Source organism: Equus quagga, chromosome 19 (assembly GCF_021613505.1).
Source record: "Equus quagga isolate Etosha38 chromosome 19, UCLA_HA_Equagga_1.0, whole genome shotgun sequence".
Lineage (NCBI taxonomy): Eukaryota > Metazoa > Chordata > Mammalia > Perissodactyla > Equidae > Equus > Equus quagga.
This window is the reverse complement of record NC_060285.1, coordinates 12,869,692-12,891,744: the sequence shown is the minus strand read 5'-3', so window position 1 is coordinate 12,891,744 and position 22,053 is coordinate 12,869,692. Positions and strand designations below refer to the sequence as shown.

Below are 22,053 nucleotides of genomic sequence, written 5' to 3'. Positions count from 1 at the left end.
AACAGGCATTTCAGGGTTTTGGAAATCAATCAAAGGCAGACAATAGAGAAATTTCTTGAAAAATTGCTAGAGCTTTAGGGTAAGGAGTCTACAAATTTACTGCCTGGGGATACTCCAACCTGCTAATCCCACCCTCCTCTTGTGTCTCAGCTCTGCTGGGGAACTCAGTTTGATCAGGACAGGGCTGGGGCCACGAAAACCAGCAGCTTTGCAGCCAGGAGGCAGACTCAACGTGGGGCAGTGGGCGGTGGAGGCAGCAGAAAACCCAGAGCTTTGTCAGCTAAAAGTGGCAACTGGGTAAGACCCTAACGGGGGAAACAAAGTTCTAGCTTGAGGCTGGGTCTGACTGGAGGGAGTGGAAGGCCAGCCAGAAATCTGAAGAGAAGATCCTGGAAATGAGAGAATCATAGAAGAGTTAGATATGCTCTCCTCACATCCCTGGCTGACTGTGAAACTGCACACGAGGAGAGGAGACATGAGAGGGCCCAAGACAAAGAAAAAGTCAAGGCAGACTTGACAACTGGCTGAACTCTGAATGTATTTCCCAACCCACAAACAGATTGACAGAGAGTAGAAGCTTTATAAGCTCGAAGTGCTTAAGCACAACCTCTGCCCAAAACATTGGCTGACCACTAAGCTATGGAGACTTTAAAGGGCTGACTCCTGGCCAGGCTAAAAAGTAAAACTGAGAGTGAAAAACACTAAGCAGAAACATCAGTGGTTGCACACCACGCAAGAGTCACATTCCACAGTTTAAGTCCAGGCAAATTACTTAAAAAAATATAGACACCTGCATCTCTCAAAAAAAACAAATAACACTTCAGAGTTGCTAAAATATATTACTAAAATGTCTAATTTATTAAAAAATTACAAGACACGCCAAGAAACAGGAATGTTTGCCTCATACTCAAGAAAACAAGCAGTAACTATAAACAGATCTTAGTGGGCCTGGATGTTGGATCTAGCAGATGATTTCGAAGCAGCAATTACAAATGTATTCAAAGAATTAAAGGAAATATGATGACAAGTAAGGAACCTCAATAAAGAAACAAATCATACATGAAAATTCTAGAGCTGAAAAGTGTAATAACTGAAATAAAAAATTCACTAAATGGGCTCAACAGCTGATTTGATATGGCAGAACAAAGACTGAGTGAACTGAAAGAGAGATCAAGAGAAATTATCCGATCTAAAGAACAGAGAGAAAAAAGATTGAAGAAAAAAGAATAGAACTTTAGATTCTGTTGAGATTCAGCTTAAAAACAAACAGAATCCGAACCTGAGGAAGAACATCAGTTGTCGAAACACACCCGCAGTGAAAGTCGCAGGATGAGAAGTGGAAGAACAAATATTTGAAGAAATTATGCTCAAAAACTCCCCAACTTTGATGAAAAACATCAATCTACAGATCCAAAAACCTCAATCGACTCCAAGTGTGATAAAAACAAAAAGATCCACCCTACACACACCAGCGTCCAACTGCTCAAACTGCTCAAAGCCAAAGGTAAACAAAAAATCGTAAAGCAGCAAGAGAAAAACAACTCATCACATACAGGGAACAACAGGATTAACAGCTGACTCTCACCAGAGGCCTGAGGGCAATGGGATGACAGAGTTAAAGTGCTGGGGAGTCGGGGAGAAACCATCCACCAAGCAAAACTATCCTTGAAAAAGGAGGCGAAAGAAAGACATTCCTAGATAAACCAAAACAGAAAATTTGTTTCAAAAGACCTAGTGTATAGAAAATACTAAAGGATGTCCTACAGGCTGAAAGGAAATGACATCGGAAAATAACCCAAATCCATAAGGAAGATATGAAGATCATGGAAAATGGTAAATATCTTCAAAAATGTAAGATTCTTTAAAGTAATAATTATAATACTATATTGTTGCATTTCTAACATATACATAAGTATAATATATATGACAATAATAGCACAAAAGACGGTGAGGAATGGAGCTATACTGGACCAAAGCTGCTATATTTTACCAGAATAACACACACACACACACCCCCATCAATAGGTTGTGATAAGTCAAAGACGTAATCTTTGATCAAGAACTAAAAAAATACAAAATTTTTTAAAAATAATTTTAAAAATCACAAAGGGATTTAAAAGGTACTGTAAGAACTAAACAGAAATCAGTAAAGAAGGAACAGAGGAACAATAAAAGACATGAGACATAAAAACAAACAGTAAAATGGTAGACATAACTCTACCCATATTAACAATTACAGGTATATCTTGTTTTAGTGCACTTTGCAGATATTGCATTTTTTAAAAGACCCTCCACCAGCAAAAAGATTACAACTTGCTGAAGGCTCAGAAAATGGTTAGCACTTTTAAGCAATAAAATATTTTTAGATTAAGGTATGTACATTGTTTTTTTTATACATTATTCTATTGCACACTTAATAGACTATAGTATAGCATAAACATAACTTTCATATGCACTGGGAAACCAAAAAATTCTTGTGACTTGCTTTATGGCAACATTTGCTTTATTGAAGTGGTCTGGAACTGAACCTGCAATATCTCCAGGGTAGGTGTGTACATTAAATGTAAACAGACTAAATGCTCTGATAAAAAGGCAGCAATTTTCAGACTGGATAAAAAAGTAAGATCCAATTATATGTTTTTTTACAAGAGACATACCTTAGACTCAAAGAGTTTGAAATAAAATGAAGGGAAAACATGTCATGCAAATAGTAATCCTAAGAGAGCTGAAGTGGTGATATTAACATCAGACAAAATAGACTTAAGGGAAGAAATATTAATAGAGACTAAAAAAAATTTCATATTGATAAAAGGGCCAATTGGTTAGGAACATTCTGTTGGACAGACCATCTACTAAGCCATGAAACAAGTCTCAATAAATTTAAAAAGACTGAAATCATACAAACTATGTTCTTTGACCACAATGGGATTAAATTATAATCAAAAAAAGAATGAAACTTGGGAAATCCTCAAACATTTGGAAATTAAACAACACTTCTATGTAACCCAGGATCAAAGAAGAAATCATAAGAAAATTTTTAAAATACCTTGAACTGAATGAAAATGTAACACAACAACATATCACATTTTATGGGATGCAGCTAAAAAGAAACTTAAAGGGAAATATATAGCTTTAAACACATATAAGAAAGGAAAGAAGTCTAAAATTGATGATCTAAGGTTACAACTCAAGAAGCTAGGAAAATAAGACCAAATCAAACCCAAAGCTAGTAGAAGGAAAGAAATAATAAAGTTCAGAATGGAAATCAATGAAACAGAAACAGAAAAATAATAGATTAAAAAAACCAATGAGGGGCCGGCCCGGTGGCGCAGCGGTTAAGTTCGCACGCTCCGCTTCAGCGGCCCGGGGTTCGCTGGTTTGGATCCTGGGTGTGGACATGGCACCACTTGGCAGCCATGCTGTGGTAGGCGTCCCACATATGAAGTAGAGGAAGATGGGCACGGATGTTAGCTCAGGGTCAGGCTTCCTCAGCAAAAAGAGGAGGACTGGCAGTAGTTAGCTGAGGGCTAATCTTCCTCAAAAAAAAAAAAAAACAATGAAATCAAAAGCTGATTTCTTCTGGAAAGATGTGCAAAATTAATAAACTTTAGCTAGACTGACCAAGGAAAAGAGAGAGAAGACAGAATCTCCAAAATCCAGACTGAAGGAGGGCTATCGCTGCAGATGCTACAGAAATTACAACGATCACATGGGTGATGAAGGATAACTTCATATCAGTAACATAAACAATTGAGATGAAATAGAAAGATTCCCAGAAAGACAAAAATTACCAAAATTGATTTAATGAGAAATATAAAATAGAAATAGAAAGAGAAAAAAGGAAAGACTGAGGGGTGGGACGCATGGCTGAGTGGTTAAGTTCATGTGCCCTGTTTCAGTGGCCCAAGGGTTTGCCAGTTGGGATCCTGGCACAGACTTATCACTGCTCCTCACGCCACGCTGAGGAGCGTCCCACACAGCATAACTGGAAGGAACTACAACTAGAATAGACACCTATGTACTGAGGGGCTGGAGGAGAAGAAGAAAAATGAAAAATAAAGACTGGCAACAGATGTTAGCTCAGGGCCGACCTTTAAAAGAAAACCAGACTGACAACTAGTAAAGAAATAGATTTAGGAATTAAAATATCTTGATAAAGCTTTGGATTTCTATTTTATTCCTTCTTTGTCCTTTTCACAGTTCTTCTGGAAGTCTGTGAGTTCGTAACTATTTGAAAGTGATTTGGAAACACAGCTAACAGAGCAGCTTGTATATTCATGATTCTAAAACAATGCTATGGAATGCCTCATTTGCTACCATCATGCCTAGACTTTTCCAATAAATTGTGCCCATTACTTATGAAAATATGAAATTATGTGCTTATATATATCTGATCAACACTGGAAAAACAGCATGTTTTCAAAGAAAGAATTGATTTCTTGGTGGTCTAATATCTAATAAAAGAAAATGGAAAGTATTTGCAGTTAAACCCATCCTTATTCAACGAAAGCTTCCACTATAAAGCTCTTTATTGGGAAGCAAATCTTATCAAGTGTCTTAAAGGCTGAATAAAGCTCTCCTGATAATCTGATACAGGAAAGGCAAAAAGAAATCTAAAAACTAGAGAGAGATCTTTCTATGCAGAGTATAGAACACTTTTATCTTTGGAAATATTCCATACAATCCCACAGAGAATATGATTTCCTGTATAATATATACGTGATACATACCTACTGGTAATTTAGGACATTTCCTTTACTTTAGCAAGTTAGTAGTAAGAGGCCAGGTCAAAGAGATAGGCTGGGGCCAGGGAGTAATAAAGCCAGCACAGAGTTTGGAATTTATTCTAAGTACATTAGGGAATCACTAGAGTTAAGCAGGAAAATAGCATTATTTGCATTAAAAAACCCCACAAAAAGTATCTTGGCTATAAAACTATATGGAGAATGGACAAATTAGGCAGCAGTAACATAGGAAATAAGTGATGAAGTGTGGACCACAGTGGTAACATGATGATAAACACCTTACATGAATTAAACTCTTAACTCTCCTAATAGCCACTTAAGGTAGGTACTATTGTCTTCATTTTTTGAGCAAGCCAAGGCAGAAAGAGATTAAATAAGCGGTCCAAGTAGGAACCACAGTGAGACTCAAACCCAAGAAATCTGGCAGAAGAACTGAGCTCTTAATCATGTGCACTATCCAGCTATAGTATTAAGATGAGAAGAAACTGAAGTGAGAAAAGGTTTTAGAGTTATGGTTGCCAAGACTTGCTAACGGATTGGATGTGGAGTTCAGGAAAGAAAGAAGGAAAAAATGACTCATAGATTTTGCTTGAGCAACTAGGTGAATTTGGTACTACAACTGTATATAGAGAGGATATAAAAGAAGAGGACAAGGGGTCCTAGGACCCAGGCCTGGAGTGTTGCAATATTTAAAAAGTTGAACAGAGAAAGAAGAACCAGCAAAAGAGACTAAGAAAGAACTTCCAGTGCTTTGGAGGAAAATAGGGAGTGTCTCGAAAGACAAGAGATTCAAGTATTTCAAGGAGGAGAGAGGAGGCAATGTGTAGAGAGACAGTGTACGATAAGAACAGAGAAGGGACCGTGCGATTTTGCAAAATGAAGGTTACTGGTGAAGCTGAAAAGAGTAGCACCCCTCTAAGTTTGCTCTCGTCATTGCACTTATCTTGTTAGAGCGTCTGTCCCATCTCTAGACTGAAAGCTCCTGGGCAGGGACTGTTGAGTTTTAACTCTCAATCTTTATCTTCTAATTACAAGCTTGGAGTAGAACTGAAATTACATAGATGCTATGTAGTGTAACGTAAATGCTAAGTTAATTCAAAAGGCTTTCTGGTATGATGATTAAGGTGAAGATTTCAACATGATGGCATGCCTCCTGCCATTTTCCAGCTCACAATCACATACCGTGAGAGAGCCATTTTGCGCGCTGGGTGAGCTGCTGCTCTGCTCCCCGTGGGCCTGCGTACTTCCGTAGAGCGTCAGGTTATGCTCACTGGTCTGGCCGGCATAGTCCTGAGTGTGTGGCACTCCATATTCTGTGGGAATTCCATTCTGTGGAGGTGGTGGAAACGGGATGGTAGTAAAAGGCTGAACCATTGCGTCAGGAGTTGTTGTTGGCTCCTGGTTACCCTAAAACAAATAGTGAGACAGAGAAAATAAGGAGAAAGGTGATTTTAAAGTCTTATTACATAATTACTTTTAAGGTGAGCATACAAAATTCTCTTGTTCAAGAAAGTTCATGGAAGCCTTATTCACAATAGCCCCAACTGAAAATGACTGTACTGAAATCAATGGATAAACAAATTGTGGTCTATTCACAAAATGGAGTGCTACACAGCAAAAACCAACAAACAAAAATGAACTAATTTGCAACAACACTGATGAGTCGTTATATTGTATTGGATAAAAGAAGCCAGACACACAAAAATACACACTGTATAATTCCATTCATATGAAATACAAGAAGAAACTAATCTATGGTAACAGAAGTGAGAAAGCAGCTCTGTCTTCTTTGGGTGGGGGTAGCATTCACGGAAATTTGGTACTACAGAACATTCTAGGATGATGGAAATGTTATATATCTTATTATCGGTGATATCAAATCATTAAAGTTCACTAAACTGAACAAGTGGTAAGTATGTTATTATATGCTAATTATAACAAAAGAAAAATAAGACAAAAAAATCATCAACAACATATTAAACTGTGAAGTATTTATCACTATTATTAAAAATCAGGAGATAATTGTACCCACTACTATTATTCCTTCTACATACAACAAAACAACAAAAACAAAATGGAGACAAAAGTAATAAAAAAAGATAAGTTACCCTTACAAATATAGCTATATACTTAGAGAAGCCAAGAGAATGAACTATAAACTAGTAGACCTAACAATAAAAACTTCTCAGATTTATACATAATAACTTTCAAAACTAGCAATAACCAGTTATTCCAAAAAGTAACAAAATTTTCATTGTAATATAAAATATACAATACATAAAATAGAACAAGACTTGAATAGATAGAAAGATACATTTGGTTTCTGGAGGAATACTTAATATAAAAACGCTAACCCTTCCTAAAGTAAAATGTATACCTAATGTCATTTCCAAACAGAAACAAATGGTGTCTGAGGAAGGACAGAGGACTAAAAACGTTTCTAATTTGCATATGAAAAACCCAAAAAAGTTTGGAAAAGGAAAAACTATGAAGTGGGGCATATTCTATCATATATTAAAACTTGCCATAAACTGCTGTGATTAATCAGTAAGAATATACAAAGCGATTAATGGAATATTGATAATCATAAAACAGATTCAAATTTATACGGAAACAATTGAAGATAAAGGTGGCATTTCAATTCAGCGAGTGAAAACTGTTCATTTATCATATGGTATTTGTAAAAGTTGGCTACCTGCTAGAAAGAAAATAAAATGAGCCCCTTGGCTCGTGTCCATAGCCAAAAAATTCCAGAAGGAACAAAATCTAACATAACAACTACAACTATAAAAATACAAGAAAACTTGGGAGTACAACTGGGGTGTGTGGGATTCTTCAGTAAGACAGGAAACCTAAAAACCAGAAAGGAAAAAATAAAAGACAGATTTGGCTATGTAAGTTAGAAAGGAAAGAAGGGAGGAAGGATAGGAGGGAAGGGAAGAGAAAGGGAGAGAAATGGACTCCAACAGTCAAAAGAAAAACCAACTGGGGGAAAATATTTGACACAAGTAAGACAGACACACTGGGTTATCATCACTAATGCAAGAGTAAGTCATACAGATTAATAAGAAACCCACACAACAGAAAAAGAGGCAAAATGTATCTGAACAATTCACAGAAGATGAAATACTAATGGCTGATACAAAAATGCTCAGCCTCACTAGCAAATGGAAATACCTACAACAAAGTAAGTCTATTTTTTTGTCATCAAATCAACAAAAAATTAAAAAAATTTAATTTAGGTATAACTGACATACAATAACTGCATGTATTTACAGCATAGAATTTGGGAAGTTTTGACATATATACATGTACACTCATGAACTCATCACCACAATCAAAATAGTAAACATGTCTAGCCAAAATCTCCAAAAGTTTCTGGTGCTCCCAATAATAAGCATGTATTACTTCTGTTAATAAAGCCTGCAAAATATTTTTTATTTTTATGTATTATTTTGAGGAAGATTAGCCCTCAGCTAACATATGCCACCAACCCTCTTCTTTTTACTGAGGAAGATTGGCCTGAGCTAACATCTGTGCCCAACTTCCTCTATTTTATATGTGGGACGCCTGCCACAGCATGGCTTGATAAGTGGTGCAGAGAGGTCCATACCCAGGATCCGAACTGGCGAACCCCGGGAGGCCGAAGTGGAGTGTGCGAACTTAACCACTCATGCCACTGGGCCAGCCCCAACATATTTTTTAAATATAAGAGAATGACAAACAATGTAATCAATAAGGGAAAGTCAATATGCTGAAACATTGAATTATTGTGCTATTCTCAAGAAAACGGTAGTGACGTTATCTAGAAACAAAAATTCATAACTGTCTTTCAGGTTATACAGCATCAGAATTCAGCTGTCTCCAGTGTCCGAGAATCTTTTTCTACATGGTACTAAGGACTTTTTACATAAAAATCTTGCCTTTGTTTGGTTCCTAGAAATTATGCCATGAAAACCTCACATTTTTACCCATAATTTCTCAGGGAAAAAGACTATCTTTGTCATCCATCAGTATACAGGTCCTCTTCATTATCTCTAGGTTGAAGTATCCCAAAATTTCTCCTTAGCTATTCTGGGCATCCTAAGAGGGAAATAAAGTAATTCTCTCCCTTCTCCTTCAAATCAACCTACCTGTCTACCTACCTACCTACCTGCATGAAGCATGCCGCTTCAGAAGCCCTCCTAGAATTTACTGGCCTGAAGAGAGATGTGAAAGAGAAAATTCAAATTCAGGTGGATTGGTGAATGAACGAGAATAAAGGCACCAAAGGTCTTCATAGTTCCACACTCCAGCTCCAGGCATAAAGATAATCTTAGAGGACACAGGGAGGGTCCACGAAAAATCGGTAAAGGCTAAACGATACTGTTTCTCAGTTACGATTAACATGGCAAAGGGGACTTCTAATGCTTTGACTTTGCTCCTCTCAAACTCATCTCTTACTCCAGCCTCTGGCCTCCACTCAGCCCTGCTGGGAACGATACTCTGGCACACAAGTATACAATATTAACTCTCCCACAGGGGTAATCTTGACGAAGCTGGCTCAGTCAACTGAATAAACACATCAATTAGCAGTGGGAGATGGGAGAAGAAGGGTAAAAACATTTTATAGGATCCACTGTAGCCCTGGCACTATGTGTTTCAAAGAAATACAACACAGGCAGAGGCTGAACTGCTTCCCAAAGAGAAGAGAAAGGAGAACCTCTGTTAGGAGATCAAGAAGAAATTCTTAGTATATTATTTTGTTACTTATAGGAAAGTTTTTTATTTTTGTTAAAGAAAAACAACCACTGCATTTACATACTAAGGGAATAAAATTGGGATAGGAGTGCTTTCACATTTTATCTCATACTCTGCAATATCTGAAAATTTCCCCAAGTATACCTTATTGTTATTTAAAATGTTAAATGGTTTCAGATTTCTATTATATTTCCAGGCCACAGTCCAGGGTTATAACTTCAGAAGAGAAGTGCGATGGCCCCCAGACAAACTATGAGATAACAGTTTGCATGACTATTTCTAGGGAAGAACTTACCTCTAGTTTGTATGAAACTGTTTTGTTTCTAATACCTTATACTAAGCGGCTTAAGTATAACTCATCTAAGAATATGAATTAACTTTTCTTCCTGTCCACAAGATTAGACACGATTTCTCTTTTCCCTAATTTCACAGTCTATCAGCTTTCTCTTCCATGAGATTAACAGACAATAAAGAGTTCTATGCAAATAAAGTTTCCACCTCACCTAACAAGAATATAATAAAGATTTAACTATAACTCTCTCTTCCCTAGAACATAAATTATGACTTTACATGAAAGATGAGAGGAAAAATAAAGTATAGTCACCTTTTAGTTCTTATCAGTGTATCCCATTAAAATGAAAGTTCTCTGAAAGCAGGACTAGACTTCACTCTTCCTGCGTGCCAGGAAGTTATCCCAACGTCTGCTGCCCTGTACACCTCGCTTGTGTCTTTTTGCTCGAGTGTCAGCTTATCCTGACCACTCTGTTTATAATGTCAACTCCTATTTCTCCCTATCCCCTAAGAGCAATAACGATGCTGTCTTCATTTATTCTGTCTCCTCTACTAGAACGCAAGCTTCATGAGGGCAGGAGGTTTTGCTCAGCTCTTGGAACTATGCGGGCACAGCCAGTCTTACTCTCACTTAAGGATTTTGCATCAGCAGAATAATAAAGCAGAACATCTAAGATGAAGGGTGTCCCCACCCTGTAGAAAGCAAACTGTAAGGACAGAAAGAGCACGTTTCATCCAATCCTTCTCCTGTCCCCATGAACTCACTACAGGAAGTTACACACGCAGCAAGTCTTCGGTTAACTGTCTTCCGATCAGCAATACAATTTATAACTATATCGAAAAGTCAGACCTTCTGAATTTCCAAAACAGCAGCCCATATTTCTAACCCCCTGGTTTAAAAACTAAGACAACACAAATGAATAAGAAAGCTGCTTTTCTAAAGCTATTTTTGAAAAATTGAAAAAAAAAAAAACCAACCCTGGGGCCGGCCCCGTGGCCGAGTGGTTAAATTTACCCGTTCCGCTTCGGCGGCCCAGGGTTTCGCCGGTTTGGATTCTGGACGTGGACATGGCACCGCTCATCAGGCCATGCTGAGGCAGCGTCCCACACAGCACAATCAGAAGGACCTATGACTAGAATATACAACTATGTACTGAGGAGCTTTGGGGAGAAGAGGAAGAAAAAAGATTGGCAGCAGATGTTAGCTCGGGTGCCAATCTTTAAAAAAAACCCTGAAGAGAGCTACATGAAACAGACAAATCTGAGCTGTAGCATTATTTGACATTTCAATAATTATTCAACAAACCAATACCCTGTCATCTCATCACCATTCTATTACCTACACAAAAGTTTAAAAGAGAAATTAAATATTAAGAGGACAAAAAATACCAGTCTATTTCCCATAGAATGCAGCCCCTGTGAGTCAACAATTTCCAGTCTTTGATTAAAGCTCAAGCTGATACCCACACAGGAAAGCAATGTATGAGTTATAAAGACTGGCAACAACTTCTTAAATGTATTATTCTCCAACACAAATTTGTTTATTCCACTACTTAGATACGACCTAAAATATCATCAAATCCATCTGAGACCCAATCAATTTCATATTTTCCCAAAGACAGGCTGGAACGTATGGTTAGAGCATAATCTGAATCTCGGCTTTGCCACTTACTATGACCGTAGAAACCTAAATATACTTTAATACCACCTACCTTCTCCGTGCTTGAGGTTCTTCATCTATTCTATTTCACAGCAGTGTTAATGCCATTGTATTGTTGTGAAGAATTGGTAAGATAACATATATGAAGTGACTAAAACCCTTAACTCCCAATAATTAAAGATGAACGTTCTCAACCACTACAATCACCAGGTAGATCGTAGGGTCAAGCTTCCACAAATTAGCAAATATTAAAATCCCACTAGATGTCACTATAACGGATGTTACGTGAAATTAAAAAAACCCTAAAGACCATATTTTTGGGGACAATATTTAAGAAAACAAAGCACAGATATACAAAACTATAGCGGTATATAGAAATCAGCTAGCAAGTAAGAAAAATCCACTAAAGAAGTTTCTAGAATGATCAACCAGCTGAAAAGGTAATGGCGAGAGATATTTGAGATTCTATTTCAATTCTAAGACATGCACTAAAACCTACTATGGGTCCACAACTGTCATAGGCAGTGAAGACATCACAACAAAAGTCAGAATCTGCCTCTCAGGAATTTACAATCACATTAGGGAGACTACCGTAAACACAGGAAAACTCCAATACAGTTTAGAGCAACATAAAGGTTCACCATCACCCATTAAGTACATTCTAAACTCCTCCTGACCCTCCCTCACCTGTATTGGCAGCCTACACTTAATGAATATTTATTATGCATCTGGTAATACACTATGTACTTTATATATACTAACTCATTAAATTCTCACAACCGCATAAAGTAGGTATTCCCATTATTCTCCTTTTACAAATAGGGAAACTGCCATTTAAAAAGGTTAAGTATTGGGGCCGGCCCCGTGGCTGAGTGGTTAAGTTCTCGCGCTCCCCTTCAGCGGCCCAGGGTTTCGCCTGTTCGGATCCTGGACGCGGACATGCATGGCACCACTCCTTGGGCCACACTGAGGCGGCATCCCACATGCCGCAGCTAGAAGGACCCACAACTAAAATATACAACTACGTACTGGGGGGATTTGGGGAGAAAAAGCAGGAAAAAAAAAAGAAGATTGGCAACAGTTGTTAGGTGCCAATCTTTAATAAAAAAAATAAAAAGTTAAAGTATCTTATCAAAAACCACTCGGCTAATAACTGGCATAGGAGACTCAAATTCAAATCCAAGCCAATTCTAAAGCTGGTGTTCTTAGTCACTACTCCAAGCGGCATCTACAGTGGGTTCTTCCACCATTTCTTCCCCAGTCATATCATACACAACTCCTGACTATAACTCTGTGTTGCAGTGAATCTAGACCATTCAGTATTCCCCAAATATGGCGCTTTCCCAAGTCACAGCCAGACTGCTACAGCAGGGGTCAGTGCCTTTCCCCATGCCGTACCTCTATCAGGAATACTCATGTATAATGAAATTTGGCTGGCCATAAAGGATCAACTCAAATAATCCCTTCTCCATGGAGCTATTTCTAGAAAGGAAGTACGGCAAAAAGCAGGGGTCAGCACACTTTTTCTATAAAGGGCCAGACAGTAATATTTAGGCCTTGCAGGTTCTGATACAACTACTCGACTCTGCTGTTGTAACATGAAAGGAGCCACAGATAATATGTAAATACATGAATGTGGCTATGTTCAGTACAATTTTATTCAGGTGCACTGCAATATAAACTTCATATAATTTTCACATCTCAAAATATTCTTCTTCTTCTGATTTTTCTAAGCATTTAAAAAGGTAAAAGTCCTTCTTAGTTTGTGGGCCTTACAAAAACAGGCAGTGGGCCAGATTCGGGTGTAGGCCATAGTTTGCTGATCCGTGGTGTAAAGGAAGGAGATTAAGCTTTAGAACCAAATAAACCTTGGATTGCATCCCGACTCAGTGAGCTATTAGTTGTGTGAATCTGGACAGGAAACTAAGCCTCAGTTTTGTCAACTATACAATGGACATAATGGCTCTCTATTGTGAGCTGAAATGAGATAAAGAATGAAAGGGCCTGGTACAGTGTTTAATATAGCAGACTTTGAGCAAGCGTTTGCATTCCCCAATTCCAGTTAGAAGTAATTCCTTCCTCTCCTGTATTCATAGCACTTAGCTTCCACTACTAATATGTAGAAGACATTTCAATTAAAAGCCTTACACTTAACATATCTAGATATGTGTTTTATCTCTATTAAAAGTTTCATTATGATGAGTGGGGACTGTTTTGTACATTATAGACTTCTATACGGTGCCCAATAAATATTAAGTGTTAAATAAGTATTTATTAAATTAGGAAGATTAAGATGGAAAGTTGCATGTACGCACACTACAGCAAACTGCTGTGTTTGGCTAGAGTAGAGAGTGTAACGAGGGACAATAAACGATGAAACAAATGTTACCCTGGGTTGATAGCACATTGGAGCAGAGAGTTGGGGTGGGCAGAAAGAACTGCTGGAACACCATTAGGCAAGAAAAGAACCAACATTTATGTGCTTGTGCTTTAGGTACGTGACTTCCTTTAATCCTGCAAACAAAGGAGCTAAGAATGATGTCTTTCTCCTTTAAATCATATGCAGCACCAGAGGTCACACACTATCATATACAGTCTTTCCGTGCACAATGTGAAATGTGCTGGATGTTTTAATTCTAAATTCAAATATACTATCACAGCAAATAGTTCCCAGCAAACAGGAAAAACGTCTAACCCAAGGACCACGTCTCAACCCTTCTACCAGTCTATTCCGTCACCCACAGCAACCTCAGAGCGTCGTCCATGACCTACCTATGGGTGACTTCCAAATATTTTTAGGTCCAATCCTGTCCTTTCTCCCAAGCTTTCACAGGAGGTAGAGCAAAAAGAAGAGCAGGGGCCTGCAAGACAGGCCTGAGTTTAAACCCCAACTCTGCCTCTCACCACACATGGAGGGACCGCTCAGCCCTTCCTAGCCTGCTTCTTCACCTGCAAAATGCACTGCTTCCTTCACAGGGTGTGGCGAGGGTTAAACGAGAGCAGGTGAAACTCATTAACTCGGTGCCAGGCATCCTAGTTGATCAGGTTTCTGTCCTTGATCCAGTTCTTCCAGGAGCTCATCTCCAACTCAGACTGGATCCTTCCAGCTCAGCGCCCCAACAACATTACAAACTCTGTATGTCCACAAAGTGAATTTATTACCTTCTTTTCTCATTTCTGCTGATTATTGAGTTAACCCTCTTTCCAGTCAACTAGACTCATCTGGAAGCTCTCCCTTATCCTTTATATTTTGCTCTATGTATTCAGTGTCCCGATATCCAAATCAGTTAGATATTGACGATTTTAACTACTATTTCTTGGTAACGAAGAACCATGAAAAAGGGAATAACCGAATCCTAGCTTACGTGATATTAACAGTATGTGGGATATATTAGAGGGGGGAGGATCAGGAGGCAGAAAGAAGAGGTTTTTGCAACATACTGGAGAAGACATGGGGGCCTAAACAAGTATAGTGGGGCAAAGGAAACGCAATGTAGAGACGTTTTGTGGTGGAATTGAAAGAATTTGGCAACTAATCAGTTATAGGGAAAAAGGCAAAACAAAATAACTTTTTAAGACTTACAGTTGTGAAGTATTCAGGACCTATGACCCCACTCACACTTACAACACTTTAAAGAAAAGTTTTCTCATTATTTACAAGTCATACTGCTTGGAGTAAATGAGTCTGTTTTGTTATTGTTTCTTAAGCATATTCTCTTGCCTACCGAATTATTCTATTATTTGAATCAATTATTTACTGACATTTAAGCATCGACAACATTCTAGTCTTTAATGGGGAGGAAGGGGAGGCACAAGGGCAAAAATAAGATTTTGCTTTTGCAGGACCAAATTTAAATGGTGAGAAAGGCATGTAAACTAATAATTACATCAATGTTATTTGTGCTACGAACAAAGCTAAGCACAAAGTACTATAGGAGAACATACAAAGAACGGCCCAAATTATAACTATCTTAATTTTTCTAGGATAATTCAAGTTTATGTAATCTTAGAGATAGAAGGGTATTTTTGTTTGTTTATATCTTCCCATTTATTTTTCCTTCTTTCTTTCTTTTTTTTTCTGCTGAGGAAGATTCGCCCTGAGCTAACATCTGTGCCAGTCTTCTGCTACTTCGTACGTGGGTCACCACCACACCATGGCCACCAACAAGTGGTGTAGGTTCACACCCGTGAACCGAATCTAGGCCACCAGAGCAGAATGTGCAGAACTTAACCACTAGGCCATGGAGCCAACCTCCCTATTTATTTTTCAACGTCATTCTAATTCGTCAGTTTGCTAATCTTGATTCCCACTTATATACCTAATCTGCAAATGTGCTGCTTCTAATCAACAGACTGCAAATCCTGAGAGAAAAGTTTCCCAATTCCCACATTACATCTACGATCAGAATGGATCACTGATAGAAACAGATCAATATTACTTTTATTCACACCATCATAAAAGCATCACTTTGTTATTGAGGAAGAGCGTCCTCTCACTGGATCATCACCACTGCCAACGTCACTAATCGTTTCCTAATGCTGTAGATAAACGGAAATTAATTCTCTAGGTTTGTATTAGAAAGAAAGTATTGTTGTCTTTAAGTATTTTACAAATTATATCATTTTTATCACCCAGGATTTGCTTAGATAGGCTCAGATTTCAAACTCTACCTGCCTTTGTAAAGAAGAGTTTTTACAAAAAGCTCTCAGTTGCAGGTTCCTAAGCAAACGTCTATCATTCTTCTCAGCTCTTGTACTAAAAGCAGTGACTTCTGTCCAGACGTCTGTGATCAAAGGGAAAAAAGAGCTATATAACTGCTATCACAGCAAGATAAAGACAGAACACTGGATTTAAGATAATCTAGAATCAATTAAAATAATTTTTTTAAATGCTGCAGAAGAATGATAGACCAAGAAGAAAACCCAGGGTAATAAAATGGATGGATAAGCATGTACAAAGACAAAACAGTGCCCACTCACTAGGCACAAAGTAAAATTCATTCTAGAGTCTCAGTTTACCTGCATACTTAAATTTAACAAAAGTAAGTAAGATAAAAGTGAGATAAAAGTAACGTATTTGCTCTTATACAGTGAATATAAATTATACCCAGAGCCATAAGGTGTCAGACAATCTGTAGGTAAATTAGAAATTGGGAGGAAAAACCTATACATGAAGTTTCCATGTAGTCTCCATATGTATGTTCAGGTTGAACTCCAACAGTTCAGTTTTCACTCAGTCGTCTGTAACTTAGCAGATGGCTGGATCCCAAGGAGGCTCACAAAAACAGATTTAATGATTATAGTAACAAAAAGCCAATCACCAACTGAAATACTAAATTTAAGGGGAAGTATTGTCTGATTTCAAGGAAGGAGCTCAGGACACATCTCTTCCTGCTGCAGTCTCGGCAGTATGATCACTAAGGCCACGCGGCATGGACACACGTCCACGACACTCAGGCCCCACACCCACACTCATCTTTTACCTGGTTCCTTGACAGCAGAGATTCCCATACTTTATTGTGCATAACAATCGCTCTGGGAACATATTTTTCAAAAAGCCAAGATCCTGTCCCCAGATGAGGATTCAGTGCGCTGGAGGGGGGCCCTGGCGCTCCAGGGTTAGGTGGTTTGGCTAAAGCACTGAGAAGCACTGCTTTGGAGGCCTTGGCTGGGCAGAACGGTAAAGAATTATGGTGGCACAGGTGCCTCTAGAAAATACCCTGAAGCATTCACACCTCTAGAAGGAGGACAGAGATTAGGGAGGGAGAAGGTTATGAAAGGAAGATAACAGTGTAAATTACCTGATTGCAGAGAATTACCTTCTTCCATGGAACTCATAAATAAGAGAATAAACACCAGTTTTTAAAAAATGCAAACCTAGTGAAATGCATGCCTAACCATGGGTCCTTCTTTTAGAGTGGGTATGACCTAAAGACTAGGACCTGAAGAGCGAGTGTGCCCAGGAAGGGGTGACAGAGTGCAGGAGGGACTGAGTGCAATCTGGAGCTCTTGCAAACAGATCAGAAATAAGAATAAAACAAGATACAGTATACTTTACCTGCCTGCTTAGAATAAAAATAATTACAGATCTGGGACATGCAGGTCTACGGATGGGTACAGGCCTTGTCAATAAGAATACTGCAGACTTGCCACCAAATCCGACACACACACACACCCCCTCTTTCAAATTACTCAGAGAACAGTCAGCCGGGCCTCTCCCCTGAGGCAGAGTTCTGCCATCCCAAAGCAATGAATATTTAAACAGAAAAATAAATATTTCAGAACAAAGTCATTCAAACCAATAGTCTACTAGGTTACAAATGACCAAACTCTGTAATAGTCGTAATATCTCCAACCTCCTAAAAGCTCTTTCTCCCATTTCTCCTCACAGCAGTACTGAGAACCTCAAATATACACGAATCATGGCTTCTATCGGCAACAAGAGATCCCAAGAGAGACTCTGGGTCAGCTACCTGCTTCCCTGGAAATGGAAGGCCCTTACATACAATGAAGGGTTGGTTGTCTGTTCTCTTCAACGTTGTTAGTGATTTATACACTGCATGGGTGACTATTCTTTTTCTCAACCAAACTTTTCATTACAATTTAAACTAATTTACTCTGTATTTTGTCTTCATGGACAACTAAGTTTGCATCTTCTATATGTTAAATAGGAATACCCTTGAAAACAGCCAGAACTTAGGTTCAGAATAAAACATTAGCAAGATTTGGTAGTGGCTCCTGAATCATAAAATATTTAATTATTCTTTATAGATTTTGCAATGGATGTTCTATTATAGTCCACTTCTTTAAAATGAGTAATTCATACGATATATATATGTAGTAACAGACAAAATTTTCCCCTATACTCTTCCCAGAATAAAACTGCATTTTCTCTGCAACCACAGTTGCATGATGGTGTCTATTTCCTCTATTCATTTCACAGGCGAAACCCCTGAGCAGATTGGGGGCTGAATCATAGACTTCTTCATCATAGCTTCCTCACCAAACGATAAGCACATAACAGCTGATCTTTAGAAAATGCTTAATCAATTGAACTAACCAGGTAGATGAGTATCTGTTTCTGAAGGAGTAAGTCTGTGAAAAAGACAGGATCCTTTCTTCCAATAGCTTTAGGAACTCTGCAGAAAGCTTACCACAATATAATCATTCATAAATATTTACCACAGAAAATGAGTTACTATAGTTCTAATAAATACATATATTAATTGAAAGGCTACATGTGAGGGTCCATGTTACACACTATGGGAGATGGAAAGAAACATGAGAATCGCTGCTCTCCCCAACCCTCACTCAGGCCGGCCCACGAATCTTTACTAGTTCCCCTTTCTAACTTAACCTCAACCTAACCAATTTTCCAAGCAGCTGCCAGAATGATCTTTCTACAATAAAATCTAAATCAGATAGTTAATTAATTCTCTTCTTAAAATCCTAGACTTTCCAATGCCTACAGTCTCAAGTCCAAACACCTTTGTATGAAAGTCATGCCCCTTGCATACCTCATCTACTCAGCTTCAGTTCTTGCCATCAAATATTTACTGAGCAGCTATCGTGTGTTACACTTTGTTCTAAATGCTGGGAAAACAATAGCGATGACAAAGACACAGTTCCTGCCCTTACGGAGTTTACATTCTAGTAGGAGAGACAAATACTAAACAGGCAAGCACAAAAAGAAACAGGTGGTGTGCCATGGAGAAAAATGAAGCAAGAAAGAGGGGATGGGAGTCCTGGGGTGAGAGGGACGAGGATGGCTTTTGATACAGGGGGGTCAGGGAAGGCAACATTTGAGCTGACACCTGACGAAATTCAGGGAGCGAGCCTTGTGTCTGTCTGGGGGAAGAGCACTCCAGATGAAGGGAACACAAAGGCAAAGGCTCAGAGGTGAAAACATGCCCAGCTTATTCTAGGAATCAGAAGCGGGGAGGCCCATGTGACTGAACTGGAATGACCAAGGAACAGAGTGGCAGGAGAAGTGAGAAAGGGGGCGGCGAGGACAGAGTGGTGTCAGGCAGAAATCTTGTAAAGCTTAAGGCCCCTGCAGGGATTTTGGCTTTTACTCTCCGGGGAGAGTTCTTAGTAGAGAAGAGGTGTGGTCAGATTTGGTTTTAAGTGGACCATTCAGCAAGGCAGAAGCAGGCAGTCCAGCAAGGAGGCTGCCTAACAACCCATCTGAGACATGGCGGCGGCTCAGCCCAGGCGTGGCTCTTTCCTGTATCGAATCCTGGAAGACACCTTGTGCTGTTTCACCCTCCAGTTTCTTGGCACCCACTACTCTTTCGGCTCAGAAAGCCTTGCTCCTTCCTACCCATTTAGCTAACCTGTACACGCTCTGTAATATTTAGTTCAATCATCTACTGCTCTCTGCAGTTTCTGATTCACCCAAACAGGAAAGAAGACCACTCCCTCCTCCACGCCCCCGAACCGAATACCTCACTCTACCGCAGCACTTCTATTCCAGTACGGTTACCTGTTTACATGTGATCGCCTCTCTAGAACACGCGTTCTTTGAGGGCACGTAACTGTTAAGGTCTAATTAATCTTTGTATCCCCAGTGACTGCCTTAAAGCATTCAGTAAGTATTTGTTAAAGCAAAAAAAGAAATAAGTTCAATCTAGTAGAGCATATCATTAACTACAGACTTTTGTTATTTTCGAAAAGTTATAACCAAAATTAGTAGAGAGACCAAAACCCATCCAGCATGGGGAAACAAAGGTGACATGAGGAAGGGAAGAGAGACATCTGCTAGAAGGATACGACCAACTTTGAAGGGACTAATAAGACTAAGGCTACAGTCGAGGCAGAGGAAGCAGATGAGGGGACAAGTGCCAGGGACAACCCAAAGGCAGACTCGGCAAAGCCTGGCACTGGGCATGGGGAGGAGCAGAAGACCCCCAGATCTCAGTCCTGCAGGAAAACGGGGAGTGAGGCAGGAATGGGAGGAAAAGGAGAAAGGATCAATTCCAGAAGTCCAATTTGTTTAAAAAGATGATCCTGATATAAACTATTATAAACTGATATAAACTACTATTTCATCTTTCAATATTTGAAGTACTTTTTTTCCCCCAAATGCATTCTAAAAGAACTTTGATAGTTACTCCTAGGGTGTTTCTGATAATTCATGTTCCCTTTTTAAATTTAATCTTTATTTTTATCAAATTAATAAATGTACATGAAGCCAATCAAATGGGCACAAAAGAGCTGACGATAATAAGCAACAGCCTCCTCCCCTTCTCATCATCAGCCCTCTTAGGAGACACCTTCTTTTAACAGTTCCTTAAATGGCAGAGGTTCCAAGGCAAAAGACTGCCATTAGGGGTTGCTGACTCCTCCCAGCTCTCCAGGCTTAGCGGACACGCCACTCTGCAGATCTGTGCACACAGTGCGGAGGACCTGGCCTCCCGCTGAGGCCCCTGAGGGGTGAGGTGAGTTAAGCGTACCGCAAACCTTGATGGGGACAGGGAGGAGGACATGAGAGGAAGTCAGTAGATAAAACACCTCGCCACACACCCTTCGGATGGACTGGCCAGAGGAGCAACGTTTCTATAAGACCTCCACTGAAACCAAGGAGTCAGCCCCACCTCCAAGAGAGTTTTGGCCAGCCTTTCCTGCTCATTTCGCCCCCCTTTCCTCACCCCTGCTTTCCTGAGAGCCCACTCCCCAGTAAAGTGTCAGCAGGTAAGGTTTTGTCTCAGGCTCTGTTTTCTTGGGACGTGGGCTAAGGAAACCATCTGTGTCTTACTTATCTCTTTTATTTTCCACCTTCTTGTCTTAAAGCTCTACATTTGGGGAGATACCTTCAACTCTACTTTATATCCTTTATGGCATGTTTCTTTTGACAATCACATTCTTAATCTCTTACTCTCTTTTGAATTCTCAAATTGTTCCTTTTTCATTACACCAAGTACTGGTTTTATGAATGCCTTACCTTCTTGAATCTGACTGTATTTAAATTTTCCTCTGTTGCCTGGATTATCTGTTTCCCTTTGGGTCATATTTTCTTTCTGTTTCTTCTGGTCTCTTTCATGCTGAAAGTTCTTCTCATATGACTAATGATCCTCATATACCGATGATTCGGGTCTAAGGACTTGGTTAGCTGGTATTGGTTTCCTCTGCTATCGTACAAGTAAATCTACTTTCTGATTAAGTCTCTCCCTGGACTTAAAATTCTGGCTGGGAACTCAGTGGGAGACAAGGAAGAGCATGTCAAGTGGTAGGCTTTGTTTTAGCATCAGCTGCTAAGAAAGTGTAGAATGACCTCCTCCCCAAATATTAGACTAAAAAAGGGGTGCTAATATTTAATACAAAAAGAATTAAATTTCCCGAAACATTCTGATCGATTTCTTTGGCGTCAAACAATCTGGGGTTTTGGTTTCCCTTTTCTATCGCTGGGAAAAGGGGGCAGTGCAGTAAATGCTGGCTATTTCCATGGCAAAGGTGTTGGACAGGCTATGGCAAGGCCAGGTAGTTGAATTCTCCCCTCTATAATAAATTGGAATCCCTGTTGTACATCCCTTCTTCACACCTGCTCTGAGCCAGAGCCTCTGGGGCTCCTGCTGGGCAGAGTGGCTTCCACACCGGCAGCAGCCTCCTTGCACTGGC

The 22,053-nt window shown here is 39.3% G+C and overlaps 1 protein-coding gene across 19 annotated transcripts in view; it reads right to left on the bottom strand.

Annotated features, from left to right (window-relative positions):
* Positions 1-22,053, bottom strand: part of RBFOX2 (RNA binding fox-1 homolog 2) — a 261,300-nt gene that overhangs the window by 53,444 nt on the left and 185,803 nt on the right. For all 19 annotated transcript variants that reach the window (XR_006886178.1, XM_046646489.1, XM_046646495.1 and 16 more), the window contains one exon: positions 5,928-6,152. Coding sequence is in view for 18 of the 19 variants with exons in the window: in XM_046646489.1 (XP_046502445.1) it covers positions 5,928-6,152 (225 nt within the window). In the remaining variant the exon portion in view is untranslated. The remainder of the gene's footprint in view (positions 1-5,927; positions 6,153-22,053) is intronic.